The sequence below is a fragment of the Panulirus ornatus genome, chromosome 1 (genome assembly GCF_036320965.1).
Source record: "Panulirus ornatus isolate Po-2019 chromosome 1, ASM3632096v1, whole genome shotgun sequence".
Taxonomy (NCBI): domain Eukaryota; kingdom Metazoa; phylum Arthropoda; class Malacostraca; order Decapoda; family Palinuridae; genus Panulirus; species Panulirus ornatus.
In genome coordinates, this window is record NC_092224.1 from 73,501,150 (window position 1) to 73,514,272 (window position 13,123).

The 13,123-nt window shown below is 40.9% G+C and overlaps 1 protein-coding gene across 2 annotated transcripts in view; it reads right to left on the reverse strand.

The window, feature by feature from the left end:
• Window positions 1-13,123, reverse strand: part of LOC139749623 (roquin-1-like) — a 115,725-nt gene that overhangs the window by 47,540 nt on the left and 55,062 nt on the right. For both annotated transcript variants that reach the window (XR_011713003.1, XM_071663761.1), the window contains exons 5-6: window positions 9,395-9,570; window positions 4,138-4,374 (exon numbers count right to left, since the gene is read on the reverse strand). Coding sequence is in view for 1 of the 2 variants with exons in the window: in XM_071663761.1 (XP_071519862.1) it covers window positions 4,138-4,374; window positions 9,395-9,570 (413 nt within the window). In the remaining variant the exon portion in view is untranslated. The remainder of the gene's footprint in view (window positions 1-4,137; window positions 4,375-9,394; window positions 9,571-13,123) is intronic.

Consider the following 13,123-nt stretch of genomic DNA (forward strand, 5'->3'; position numbering starts at 1 on the left):
ACTCATCCTCTCCATGTGCCCAAACCACTTCAAAACACCCTCTTCTGCTCTCTCAACCACGCTCTTTTTATTTCCACACATCTCTCTTACCCTTACGTTACTCACTCGATCAAACCACCTCACACCACACATTGTCCTCAAACATCTCATTTCCAGCACATCCATCCTCCTGCGCACAACTCTATCCATAGCCCACACCTCGCAACCATACAACATTGTTGGAACCACTATTCCTTCAAACATACCCAAAATTTAATGATACTCTCTCACCCCAACTCTCATTTGCCCTTTTTTTCACCTCTTGCACCTTCTCTTGACCTCCTGTCTCTTTCTTTTATACGTCTCCCACTCAATTGCATTTTTTCCCTGCAAAAATCGTCCAAATGCCTCTCTCTTCTCTTTCACTAATACTCTTACTTTTTCATCCCACTACTCACTACCCTCCTGCATGTTCAGGCCCCGATCACACAAAATCTTTTTCACCCCATCTTTCCACCTCCAATTTGGTCTCCCACTTCTCCTCGTTCCCTCCACCTCCGACACATATATCCTCTTGGTCATTCGTTCCTCACTCATTCTCTCCATGTGCCCAAACCATTTCAAAACACCCTCTTCTGCTCTCTCAACCATGCTCTTTTTATTTCCACACATCTCTCTTACCCTTACATTCCTTACTCAATCAAACCACCTCACACCACACACTGTCCTCAAACATCTCATTTCCAGCACATCCACCCTCCTGCGCACAACTCTATCCATAGCCCACGCCTCGCAACCATACAACATTGTTGGAACCACTATTCCTTCAAACATACCCATTCTTGCTTTCCAAGATAATGTTCTCGACTTCCACACATTCTTCAAGGCTCCCAGGATTTTCACCCCCTCCCCCACCCTATGATCCACTTCCGCTTCCATGGATCCATCCGCTGCCAGATCCACTCCCAGATATCTAAAACACTGTACTTCCTCCAGTTTTTCTCCATTCAAACTTACCTCCCAACTGACTTGACCCTCAACCCTACTGTACCTAATAACCTTGCTCTTATTCACATTTACTCTTAACTTTCTTCTTTCACACACTTTACCAAACTCAGTCACCAGCTTCTGCAGTTTCTCACATGAATCAGCCACCAGCACTGTATCATCAGCGAACAACAACTGACTCACTTCCCAAGCTCTCTCATCCACAACAGATTTCATACTTGCCCCTCTTTCCAAAACTCTTGCATTCACCTCCCTAACAACCCCATCCATAAACAAATTAAACAACCATGGAGACATCACACACCCCTGCCGCAAACCTACAATCACTGAGAACCAATCACTTTCCTCTCTTCCTACACGTACACATGCCTTACATCCTCGATAAAAACTTTTCACTGCTTCTAACAACTTGCCTCCCACACCATATATTCTTAATACCTTCCACAGAGCATCTCTATCAACTCTATCATATGCCTTCTCCAGATCCATAAATGCTACATACAAATCCATTTGCTTTTCTAAGTATTTCTCACATACAGTCTTCAAAGCAAACACCTGATCCACACATCCTCTACCACTTCTGAAACCAAACTGCTCTTCCCCAATCTCATGCTCTGTACATGCCCTCACCCTCTCAATCAATACCCTCCCATATAATTTACCAGGAATACTCAACAAACTTATACCTCTGTAATTTGAGCACTCACTCTTATCCCCTTTGCCTTTGTACAATGGCACTATGCACGCATTCCGCCAATCCTCAGGCACCTCACCATGAGTCATTCATACATTAAATAACCTTACCAACCAGTCAATAATACAGTCACCCCCTTTTTTAATAAATTCCACTGCAATACCATCCAAACCTGCTGCCTTGCCGGCTTTCATCTTCCGCAAAGCTTTTACTACCTCTTCTCTGTTTACCAAATCATTTTCCCTTACCCTCTCACTTTGCACACCACCTCGACCAAAACACCCTATATCTGCCACTCTATCATCAAACACATTCAACAAACCTTCAAAATACTCACTCCATCTCCTTCTCACACCACCACTACTTGTTTAAGTTGTTAAAACTTCAATATCATCACAGGATAAAATAGGCAAGATAATTCAGAAAAGTTAAAGCATTGCTGCACATTTTCATCACTCAATGATGACACAAGATGAACTAAAAAAGATTCAGGACAGGCTGCAAGAACCCACGCTATGTGTTGTCCATGATAAACCCAAAAGGTGGGACTGCACCTTGCACATGCTGAAAAGAACACTATAAATAAAGGAGTCACTAAGTTTGTATGCCGCTACCAACTTCAAAATAAAGCAACTCAGCACCACTGAATGATCAATAATGACCAAATGTGCAAAAGCTCTTGAACCTTATGAAGATATTGCAAAAAGATTGAGTGGCTTAACATCTACAGAAGGTGATGTGATACCTCTTGTAGTTTCCTTGAAAACCACTCTTCAGCTAAGCACATCAGAAGTTTCTGAAGTATCTGATATAACAGTTTCAGGCTCCAAACCAGATATCAAATTACTGATTGAGTCATCCCAAGATAAAAAAGCAACACAGGTAGTAAACATCATGAAACAAACAATGCCAGCTGATGTTGAAAAAAGATCTTCATGGCCTGAAAGAGATTTTTGTACAGTTGCAGCATATCTTGATTCAAGATATAAAAGTAAATTCTTTTCCTCTTCTCAAAAGCTGATTCAGTTGAGCATTAAGGCAAATGAAGACAACGAATGAACCAGAAAATGAAGAAAAGATAACAAAACAAACAACAAAACCAACATCCATGGAACATTAGAAGAAGCAATGACCTTTATTCTTGCTTCCAGTGGTGATGATGAAGCGGAAGAGACACTTACAGCAAAGAAGAGTGCAATGAAAGATCTTTAGAGGCATCACAAGGAAAAGGGTCAATAGAACAAGTGAAGACAATTTGCGATGGGAGAAAGATAAGAATCGACCCTGGAATGGCGAAGGTTCGCTTACCCATATCTTTGCTGTCCACCAAGCATCGTCCATAGTGAGCAGCTATTCAGTGGTGCTGGCTTGATCTATGATGCAAAACTTAAGCAACTTTTAGCAGAAAAAGCAGAGAAACATTTGATTTTTAAGAAAACTTGCATATCTTGAAATTTAAATACTGAATGACTAAGTGATGAAAGAACAGTTCTTAATAGATTAAGAGTTAAGTTAACCACTTTCAAAAGGGTGGAAGTTGGGGAAAATGGTTCGTGGGTGTACAGGATGAGTTGTCACCCCGTCCTGCATCATAGTCACACACAACTTGTGTGGGTGAAACACGTCATAACTGTAAGAAACTACAATCACAGTACTTTGTAAAGAAAGTAGATGCTGTTTGGAAATGACTGATGTTCTATAACGAATGGATATTTCTTAATCCATTAAAATACATAACAAAATATCCTGAAAACATCTGCATCCACAAAGATGTCATAGTGTGACATTCAGATCTGCATCTGTAAAATACATAAGCATGGTATCCACATACACATCAGCAGATCTCTGAATTCAGACATCCAATACAACTTCACTTTGCAGTGAGGATTTATCTGCTCAGAATGAAAAAAAAAATACTAAAGATACTGTGATGGAATTATTTTCTATCCCCTTTACTGGTATGTTTTTCCCCATTTCATATGTAGATCTTTAATAAAAACTAATTCAACAGGTAATCTTCTACTTATTCTTTCCATAAACAATTGTAGACATTCTTAAAACAATACAGAAGTCCTTCACTATTAAGATTATAGTTACAGAATGATGGAACGAGCAAGTAGATGCTACAGGGTTCTGAAGACTATGTAAACAGAACCAATGACAGTGAAAATGCATCTCAAGAAAGCAAAATGTTGCAGAAGTATGGAGATGATATAGGTGGGAGGGAAGGAAGAATGAAAGTATTTGCATACCACAGCAACATAAAGTAAGACAGTAACATAAAGATATGAGTAAATACAAAGACCACAGTGCTTTTGAGTAATTCTTTGATGAGGAAGCAAGAGTGCAAACATCACAATTAAGGATACAATGTAGTTAGGAAATCCATTCCTCCAACATTTTCTATTACAGTCCATTCTTATGCATAAAAAAAAAATGGAAAATACATTACAAACCTGCACAGACTGGCCAAAAGACTGAGGTGTCTGAAGCTTATCAATAATAGACTGCATGTGGGATTTGTGGGCAGTGTCACCATACAAGAGAGATGACCACTGATCTGGTGCTATTCTAAGGCCTGCTTCTGTTGCAATCTGGACTATCTGGGCATCATGTTCTCGTCGCAAGGCCTCATATGTTCTGAATTCTTCCTTCAACTGCATGAGTGATGAATCTCCTTCTCTTTTTGATACCTAATGAATTAGCATGAGTAAAAATTATTCATATCTAACAATAATAAACTTACTATATACACCACTGCTGAACTAAAGTTAAACATAAATTCATGTAGTCTCAAAACAAAACTGCAATACAACGGTATCATTTGGTGCTATACAGCAAATACCAACCAGTCATCATTCACTGGCCTATGTTAAGCTTAACATTACAGAAAGGATTATGCACCTGAACAGCCTACCAAAGTATTTTTTCAGACATGTTCCCTTTGTAAGAACAAATTAAAAAACAATGTACATATATATATGCGTACATATATATATGCGTAAGACAAGGGAACAAATGGGAACTTCAGTGAAGGGCGCAAATGAGGAGGTGATAACAAGTAGTGGTGATGTGAGAAGGAGATGGAGTGAGTATTTTGAAGGTTTGTTGAATGTGTTTGATGATAGAGTGGCAGATATAAGGTGTTTTGGTCGAGGTGGTGTGCAAAGTGAGAGGGTTAGGGAAAATGATTTGGTAAACAGAGAAGAGGTAGTAAAAGCTTTGCGGAAGATGAAAGCCGGCAAGGCAGCAGGTTTGGATGGTATTGCAGTGGAATTTATTAAAAAAGGGGGTGACTGTATTGTTGACTGGTTGGTAAGGTTATTTAATGTATGTATGACTCATGGTGAGGTGCCTGAGGATTGGCGAAATGCGTGCATAATACCATTGTACAAAGGCAAAGGGGATAAGAGTGAGTGCTCAAATTACAGAGGTATAAGTTTGTTGAGTATTCCTGGTAAATTATATGGGAGGGTATTGATTGAGAGGGTGAAGGCATGTACAGAGCATCAGATTGGGGAAGAGCAGTGTGGTTTCAGAAGTGGTAGAGTATGTGTGGATCAGGTGTTTGCTTTGAAGAATGTATGTGAGAAATACTTAGAAAAGCAAATGGATTTGTATGTAACATTTATGGATCTGGAGAAGGCATATGATAGAGTTGATAGAGATGCTCTGTGGAAGGTATTAAGAATATATGGTGTGGAAGGCAAGTTGTTAGAAGCAGTGAAAAGTTTTTATCGAGGATGTAAGGCATGTGTACGTGTAGGAAGAGAGGAAAGTGATTGGTTCTCAGTGAATGTAGGTTTGCGGCAGGGGTGTGTGATGTCCCCATGGTTGTTTAATTTGTTTATGGATGGGGTTGTCAGGGAGGTGAATGCAAGAGTTTTGGAAAGAGGGGCAAGTATGAAGTCTGTTGTGGATGAGAGAGCTTGGGAAGTGAGTCAGTTGTTGTTCGCTGATGATACAGCGCTGGTGGCTGATTCATGTGAGAAACTGCAGAAGCTGGTGACTGAGTTTGGTAAAGTGTGTGAAAGAAGAAAGTTAAGAGTAAATGTGAATAAGAGCAAGGTTATTAGGCACAGTAGGGTTGAGGGTCAAGTCAATTGGGAGGTGAGTTTGAATGGAGAAAAACTGGAGGAAGTGAAGTGTTTTAGATATCTGGGAGTGGATCTTTCAGCGGATGGAACCATGGAAGCGGAAGTGGATCATAGGGTGGGGGAGGGGGCGAAAATTCTGGGAGCCTTGAAGAAAGTGTGGAAGTCGAGAACATTATCTCGGAAAGCAAAAATGGGTAAGTTTGAAGGAATAGTGGTTCCAACAACGTTGTATGGTTGCGAGGCGTGGGCTATGGATAGAGTTGTGTGCAGGAGGATGGATGTGCTGGAAATGAGATGTTTGAGGACAATGTGTGGTGTGAGGTGGTTTGATCGAATAAGTAACGTAAGGGTAAGAGAGATGTGGGGAAATAAAAAGAGCATGGTTGAGAGAGCAGAAGAGGGTATTTTGAAATGGTTTGGGCACATGGAGAGAATGAGTGAGGAAAGATTGACCAAGAGGATATATGTGTCGGAGGTGGAGGGAACGAGGAGAAGAGGGAGACCAAATTGGAGGTGGAAAGATGGAGTGAAAAAGATTTTGTGTGATCGGGGCCTGAACATGCAGGAGGGTGAAGGGGGGCAAGGAATAGAGTGAATTGGAGCGATGTGGTATACCGGGGTTGACGTGCTGTCAGTGGATTGAATCAAGGCATGTGAAGCGTCTGGGGTAAACCATGGAAAGCTGTGTAGGTATGTATATTTGCGTGTGTGGACGTATGTATATACATGTGTATGGGGGTGGGTTGGGCCATTTCTTTCGTCTGTTTCCTTGCGCTACCTTGCAAACGCGGGAGACAGCGACAAAAAAAAAAAAAAAAAAAACATATATATATATATATATATATATATATATATATATATATATATATATATATATATATATATATATATATATATATATATATATATATATATATATATATATATATATATATATATATATATATATATATATATAAGCTCAAGGGTAAAGGGGAAGAGTGGTTTGGGAATGTCTTGGGAGTAAAGTCAGGGGTTAGTGAGAGGACAAGAGCAAGGGAAGGAGTAGCAGTACTCCTGAAACAGGAGTTGTGGGAGTATGTGATAGAATGTAAGGAAGTAAATTCTTGATTAATATGGGTAAAACTGAAAGTTGATGGAGAGAGATGGGTGATTATTGGTGCATATGCACCTGGGCATGAGAAGAAAGATCATGAGAGGCAAGTGTTTTGGGAGCAGCTGAATGAGTGTGTCAGTGGTTTTGATGCATGAGACCGGGTTATAGTGATGGGTGATTTGAATGCAAAGGTGAGTAATAAGGCAGTTGAGGGAATAATTGGTATACATGGGGTGTTCAGTGTTGTAAATGAAAATGGTGAAGAGCTTGTAGATTTATGTGCAGAAAAAGGACTGGTGATTGGGAATACATGGTTTAAAAAGCAAGATATACATAAGTATACGTATGTAAGTAGGAGAGATGGCCAGAGAGCGTTATTGGATTACGTGTTAATTGACAGGCGCGCGAAAGAGAGACTTTTGGATGTTAATGTGCTGAGAGGTGCAACTGGAGGGATGTCTGATCATTATCTTGTGGAGGCTAGGGTGAAGATTTGTATGGGTTTTCAGAAAAGATGAGTGAATGTTGGGGTGAAGAGGGTGGTGAGAGTAAGTGAGCTTGGGAAGGAGATTTGTGTGAGGAAGTACCAGGAGAGACTGAGTACAGAATTGAAAAAGGTGAGAGCAAAGGATGTAAGGGAAGTGGGGGAGGAATGGGATGTTGAATATCCCTTAGGAAATCATATGAGAGGGTATTGACTGAGAGGATGAAGGCATGTACAGAGCATCAGTTGGGGAAGAGCAGTGTGGTTTCAGAAGTGGTAGAGGATGTGTGGATCAGGTGTTTGCTTTGAAGAATGTATGTGAGAAATACTTAGAATAGCAAATGGATTTGTATGTAGCATTCTTAGATCTGGAGAATGTATATGATAGAGTTGATACAGGTGCTCTGTGGAAGGTATTAAGAGTACATGGCGTTTGAGGCAAGTTGCTGGAAGCAATGAAAAGTTTTTATCGAGGATGTAAGGCATGTGTGCGAGTAGGAAGAGAGGAAAGTGACTGGTTCTCAGTGAATGTCGGTTTGCGGCAGGGGTGCGTGATGTCTCCATGGTTGTTTAATTTGTTTATGGATGGGGTTGTCAGGGAGGTGAATGCAAGAGTTTTGGAGAGAGGGGCAAGTATGTACTCTGTTTTGGATGAGAGGGTTTGGGAAGTGAGTCAGTTGCTGTTCGCTGATGATACAGCGCTGGTGGCTGATTCAAGTGAGAAACTGCAGAAGCTGGTGACTGAGTTTGGTAAAGTGTGTGAAAGAAGAAAGCTGAGAGTAAATGTGAAAAAGAGCAAGGTTACTAGGGACAGTAGGGTTGAGGGTCAAGTCAATTGGGAGGTAAGTTTGAATGGAGAAAAACTGGAGGAAGTGTAGTGTTTAGATATCTGGGAGTGGATTTGGCAGCAGATGGAACCATGGAAATGGAAGTGAGTCACAGCTTTCTTCTTTCACACACTTTACCAAACTCAGTCACAAAGTTCTGTAGTTTCTCACCCGAATCAGCCACAAATGCTGTATCAACCGCGAACAACAACTGACTCACTTCCCAAGCCCTCTCATCCATAGCAGACTGCATTCTTGCCCCTCTCTCCAAAACTTTCTCTACAGAAGTAGTTAGAAACTGTCTTCAAGGCACTAAACCTAACTAAATTTCATCTACCCCACTGAGATATTCCATCCAAACTATTGAGGATACTGCATCAAGAAGATATGCATATCGAGCGAGAGAAGGAGCAGAATTGAAGGATGTGGATGAATGCAACGTTGAGCAGTCAGCATATGAGTACATTTGGTTATTTTGGATGAGGGGAAATCATTGATAAAAAGGAAAAGTGTTGGGGATAGGACAGAGCAACCTTGGGGGACACTGCTGCTCTTGGAAAAAGGGGGAAGTGGATCTATCAACAACCAAAGATTCAAATCAGTCAGAAAGAAAGCTCGATATGAGGGGAACAAAGTGAGGGAGGGAAGCCAAAAGAGGAGAGCTTAAAGATGAGACCCCAATTCCACACCCTTTCAAAAGCTTTGGATGTGTCAAGGTCAACTACACAAAACTCCCCACAATCTTTCTGGGATGATGACCAGACATTAGGAAGATAGGAAAGAACATCACTAGTGAATCTTGTCTTACAGAAGCCATACTGGTGATCAGTGAGAAGACTGTGAGATTCAGGGTGTCTAAGGATTTGGAAGTTAAAGAGAGATTCCAAGACGTTGGAAATGGTAGATGTCAAAGCAATACTATGATAGGATCAAAACAGTCACCCCTCTTAGGGATGGGATGTACCAACCCATGCTTTTAAGAAAAAGGAGGATTTTCTTTTTTTAAAGAAACAAAACAGACGAGCAAGCACAGGTGAAGGTCAGAGGCATACTACTTCAGAAATATCTCAAAATTATCCACTACAGTCCTAACAGGACAAGTATTTTCCACCTGTTTTGCAGTTACCTTATAGTTACAGATTGAACAACTCCTCCATCATTCCTCACCACTTAAGTATAATTACTTTCAATAATGTTACTGTCCCTCACCTTGAAACACGAGGCACGGTACAGCAGTTGCACAACATGTCCAATACTGGTCTTGGAGGCCTGTGGGAAATGTGGCTCTAAGCGCTGAACCACAAACATGACCAACACTTTTCGGGAAAGAGCTGAACCATCCTCTAGGGCTAAAAGAACTAACTTCAGTACTTCTTCCTGCATTGCTGAAAATTTAAAATGCACTTTTTAACTTATAAGCATAAAATTTCATATAAAAGAGCAAACCCTACATTAACCAGCCTTTAGCAAAGGAGTGTAGATCAAAAACATCCATTCCAATGGAAAATATTATGCCTTCTGATCTCAAGGTTGCTGGATATGAGAGGTTTAAACTGTATCTGTCTGTGGAGTACCCAAATGTTCCAGACATGGGATTTACCAAATCAAATTTGGCAAATATACAGAAATTTCAATGTAATACAACAAAGAATAATTCATATCTGCATTTATCACAGGAATTCTTTGTTTATTGCTTGCTTTCTTGTTTGCCTGAGAGGCAAGAGAAGAGATTAGCAGATTAATCAAATGAACTGTTTCAAGCTTTGAATATTTCAGCTGAGGATACCTGAAAGTTTGATGATCATTTGCAAATTTATATGAAAACAGAAAGTTAAACAGGGATAAAAGTCTAATGTGATGATACTTTTTTGTCTGTAGTGTGAATGATTATGAAGCCTTTTATAGAGACAGAAATGAACCTCTATATATAGTCTTTTTTTAAATTTATGTGTAACAATTCAATACATATCTAGGTATAATGTAAACAAAGGGATGAACCTCTTTATGTATGGTACTTTTACATATTATTGGGTTACAGATCATTACATATTTGTATCTGATGTTGGAATGAGTAGGTATATTTCAGATACTTTTTGTAAAAAATCTGGCATAAAATCTGGTATTTAAGGCAACTTTGATTAAATTGTGCCATATCATAGCAACATACTTTGATGAATACGAGGACAGAAGGGTGACTGAAGGAGGGACGTGAGGACCAGGACAGAAGGTGACAGAGGGAGGGACGTGAGGAGCCAACCAAGAGTGTGGAGTATAAGGGACGGTCGTGGGATCCATGACAGAGTGAGAGTGCTGGACGTGTCGCAAGCTGGTGCAGGGAGAGGAGGGAGGGGAAGCAGAAGTGACAGGGGGTTAAGATTAATGTGTTCAGAGAGGAGGGAGGGGAAGCAGAAGTGACAGGGGGTTAAGATTAATGTGTTCAAAGTGTCCTCACAGAGGGGATGTTCTCGACATAAGGGGAGGGATGTTGGAGTTATCTATAGTGCCTTTCGTAATGTTAACACTGGGTTAGGATAATCAATAAGCAAGTACTCTATTTATGCTGTTGACTATCTCTCCTACTCACATACATTATTATCTTAATATTAGTAAAAGCTTTGCGGAAGATGAAAGCCGGCAAGGCAGCAGGTTTGGATGGTATTGCAGTGGAATTTATTAAAAAAGGGGGTGACTGTATTGTTGACTGGTTGGTAAGGTTATTTAATGTATGTATGACTCATGGTGAGGTGCCTGAGGATTGGCGGAATGCGTGCATAGTGCCATTGTACAAAGGCAAAGGGGATAAGAGTGAGTGCTCAAATTACAGAGGTATAAGTTTGTTGAGTATTCCTGGTAAATTATATGGGAGGGTATTGATTGAGAGGGTGAAGGCATGTACAGAGCATCAGATTGGGGAAGAGCAGTGTGGTTTCAGAAGTGGTAGAGGATGTGTGGATCAGGTGCTTGCTTTGAAGAATGTATGTGAGAAATATTTAGAAAAGCAAATGGATTTGTATGTAGCACTTATGGATCTGGAGAAGGCATATGATAGAGTTGATAGAGATGCTCTGTGGAAGGTATTAAGAATATATGGTGTGGGAGGCAAGTTGTTAGAAGCAGTGAAAAGTTTTTATTGAGGATGTAAGGCATGTGTACGTGTAGGAAGAGAGGAAAGTGATTGGTTCTCAGTGAATGTAGGTTTGCGGCAGGGGTGTGTGATGTCTCCATGGTTGTTTAATTTGTTTATGGATGGGATTGTTAGGGAGGTGAATGCAAGAGTTTTGGAAAGAGGGGCAAGTATGAAGTCTGTTGGGGATGAGAGAGCTTGGGAAGTGAGTCAGTTGTTGTTCGCTGATGATACAGCGCTGGTGGCTGATTCATGTGAGAAACTGCAGAAGCTGGTGACTGAGTTTGGTAAAGTGTGTGAAAGAAGAAAGTTAAGAGTAAATGTGAATAAGAGCAAGGTTATTAGGTACAGTAGGGTTGAGGGTCAAGTCAATTGGGAGGTGAGTTTGAATGGAGAAAAACTGGAGGAAGTAAAGTGTTTTAGATATCTGGGAGTGGATCTGGCAGCGGATGGAACCATGGAAGCGGAAGTGGATCATAGGATGGGGGAGGGGGCGAAAATTCTGGGAGCCTTGAAGAATGTGTGGAAGTCGAGAACATTATCTCGGAAAGCAAAAATGAGTATGTTTGAAGGAATAGTGGTTCCAACAATGTTGTATGGTTGCGAGGCGTAGGCTATGGATAGAGTGGTGCGCAGGAGGATGGATGTGCTGGAAATGAGATGTTTGAGGACAATGTGTGGTGTGAGGTGGTTTGATCGAGTAAGTAACGTAAGGGTAAGAGAGATGTGTGGAAATAAAAAGAGCGTGGTTGAGAGACCAGAAGAGGGTGTTTTGAAATGGTTTGGGCACATGGAGAGAATGAGTGAGGAAAGATTGACCAAGAGGATATAGGTGTTGGAGGTGGAGGGAACGAGGAGAAGAGGGAGACCAAATTGGAGGTGGAAAGATGGAGTGAAAAAGATTTTGTGTGATCGGGGCCTGAACATGCAGGAGGGTGAAAGGAGGGCAAGGAATAGAGTGAATTGGAGCGATGTGGTATACCGGGGTTGACGTGCTGTCAGTGGATTGAATCAGGGCATGTGAAGCGTCTGGGGTAAACCATGGAAAGCTGTGTAGGTATGTATATTTGCGTGTGTGGACGTATGTATATACATGTGTATGGGGGTGGGTTGGGCCATTTCTTTCGTCTGTTTCCTTGCGCTACCTCCACCTCCGACACATATATCCTCTTGGTCAATCTTTCCTCACTCATTCTCTCCATGTGCCCAAACCATTTCAAAACACCCTCTTCTGGTCTCTCAACCACGCTCTTTTTATTTCCACACATCTCTCTTACCCTTACGTTACTTACTCGATCAAACCACCTCACACCACACATTGTCCTCAAACATCTCATTTCCAGCACATCCATCCTCCTGCGCACAACTCTATCCATAGCCCACGCCTCGCAAACATACAACATTGTTGGAACCACTATTCCTTCAAACATACCCATTTTTGCTTTCCGAGATAATGTTCTCGACTTCCACACATTCTTCAAGGCTCCCAGAATTTTCGCCCCCTCCCCCACCCTATGATCCACTTCCGCTTCCATGGTTCCATCCGCTGCCAGATCCACTCCCAGATATCTAAAACATATATATATATATATATATATATATATATATATATATATATATATATATATATATATATATATATATATATATATATATATTTTTTTTTTTTTTCATACTATTCGCTATTTCCCGCATTAGCGAGGTAGCGTTAAGAACAGAGGACTGAGCCTTTGAGGGAACATCCTCACTTGGCCCCCTTCTCTGTTCCTTCTTTAGGAAAATGAAAAACGAGAGGGGAGGATTTCCAGCCCCCC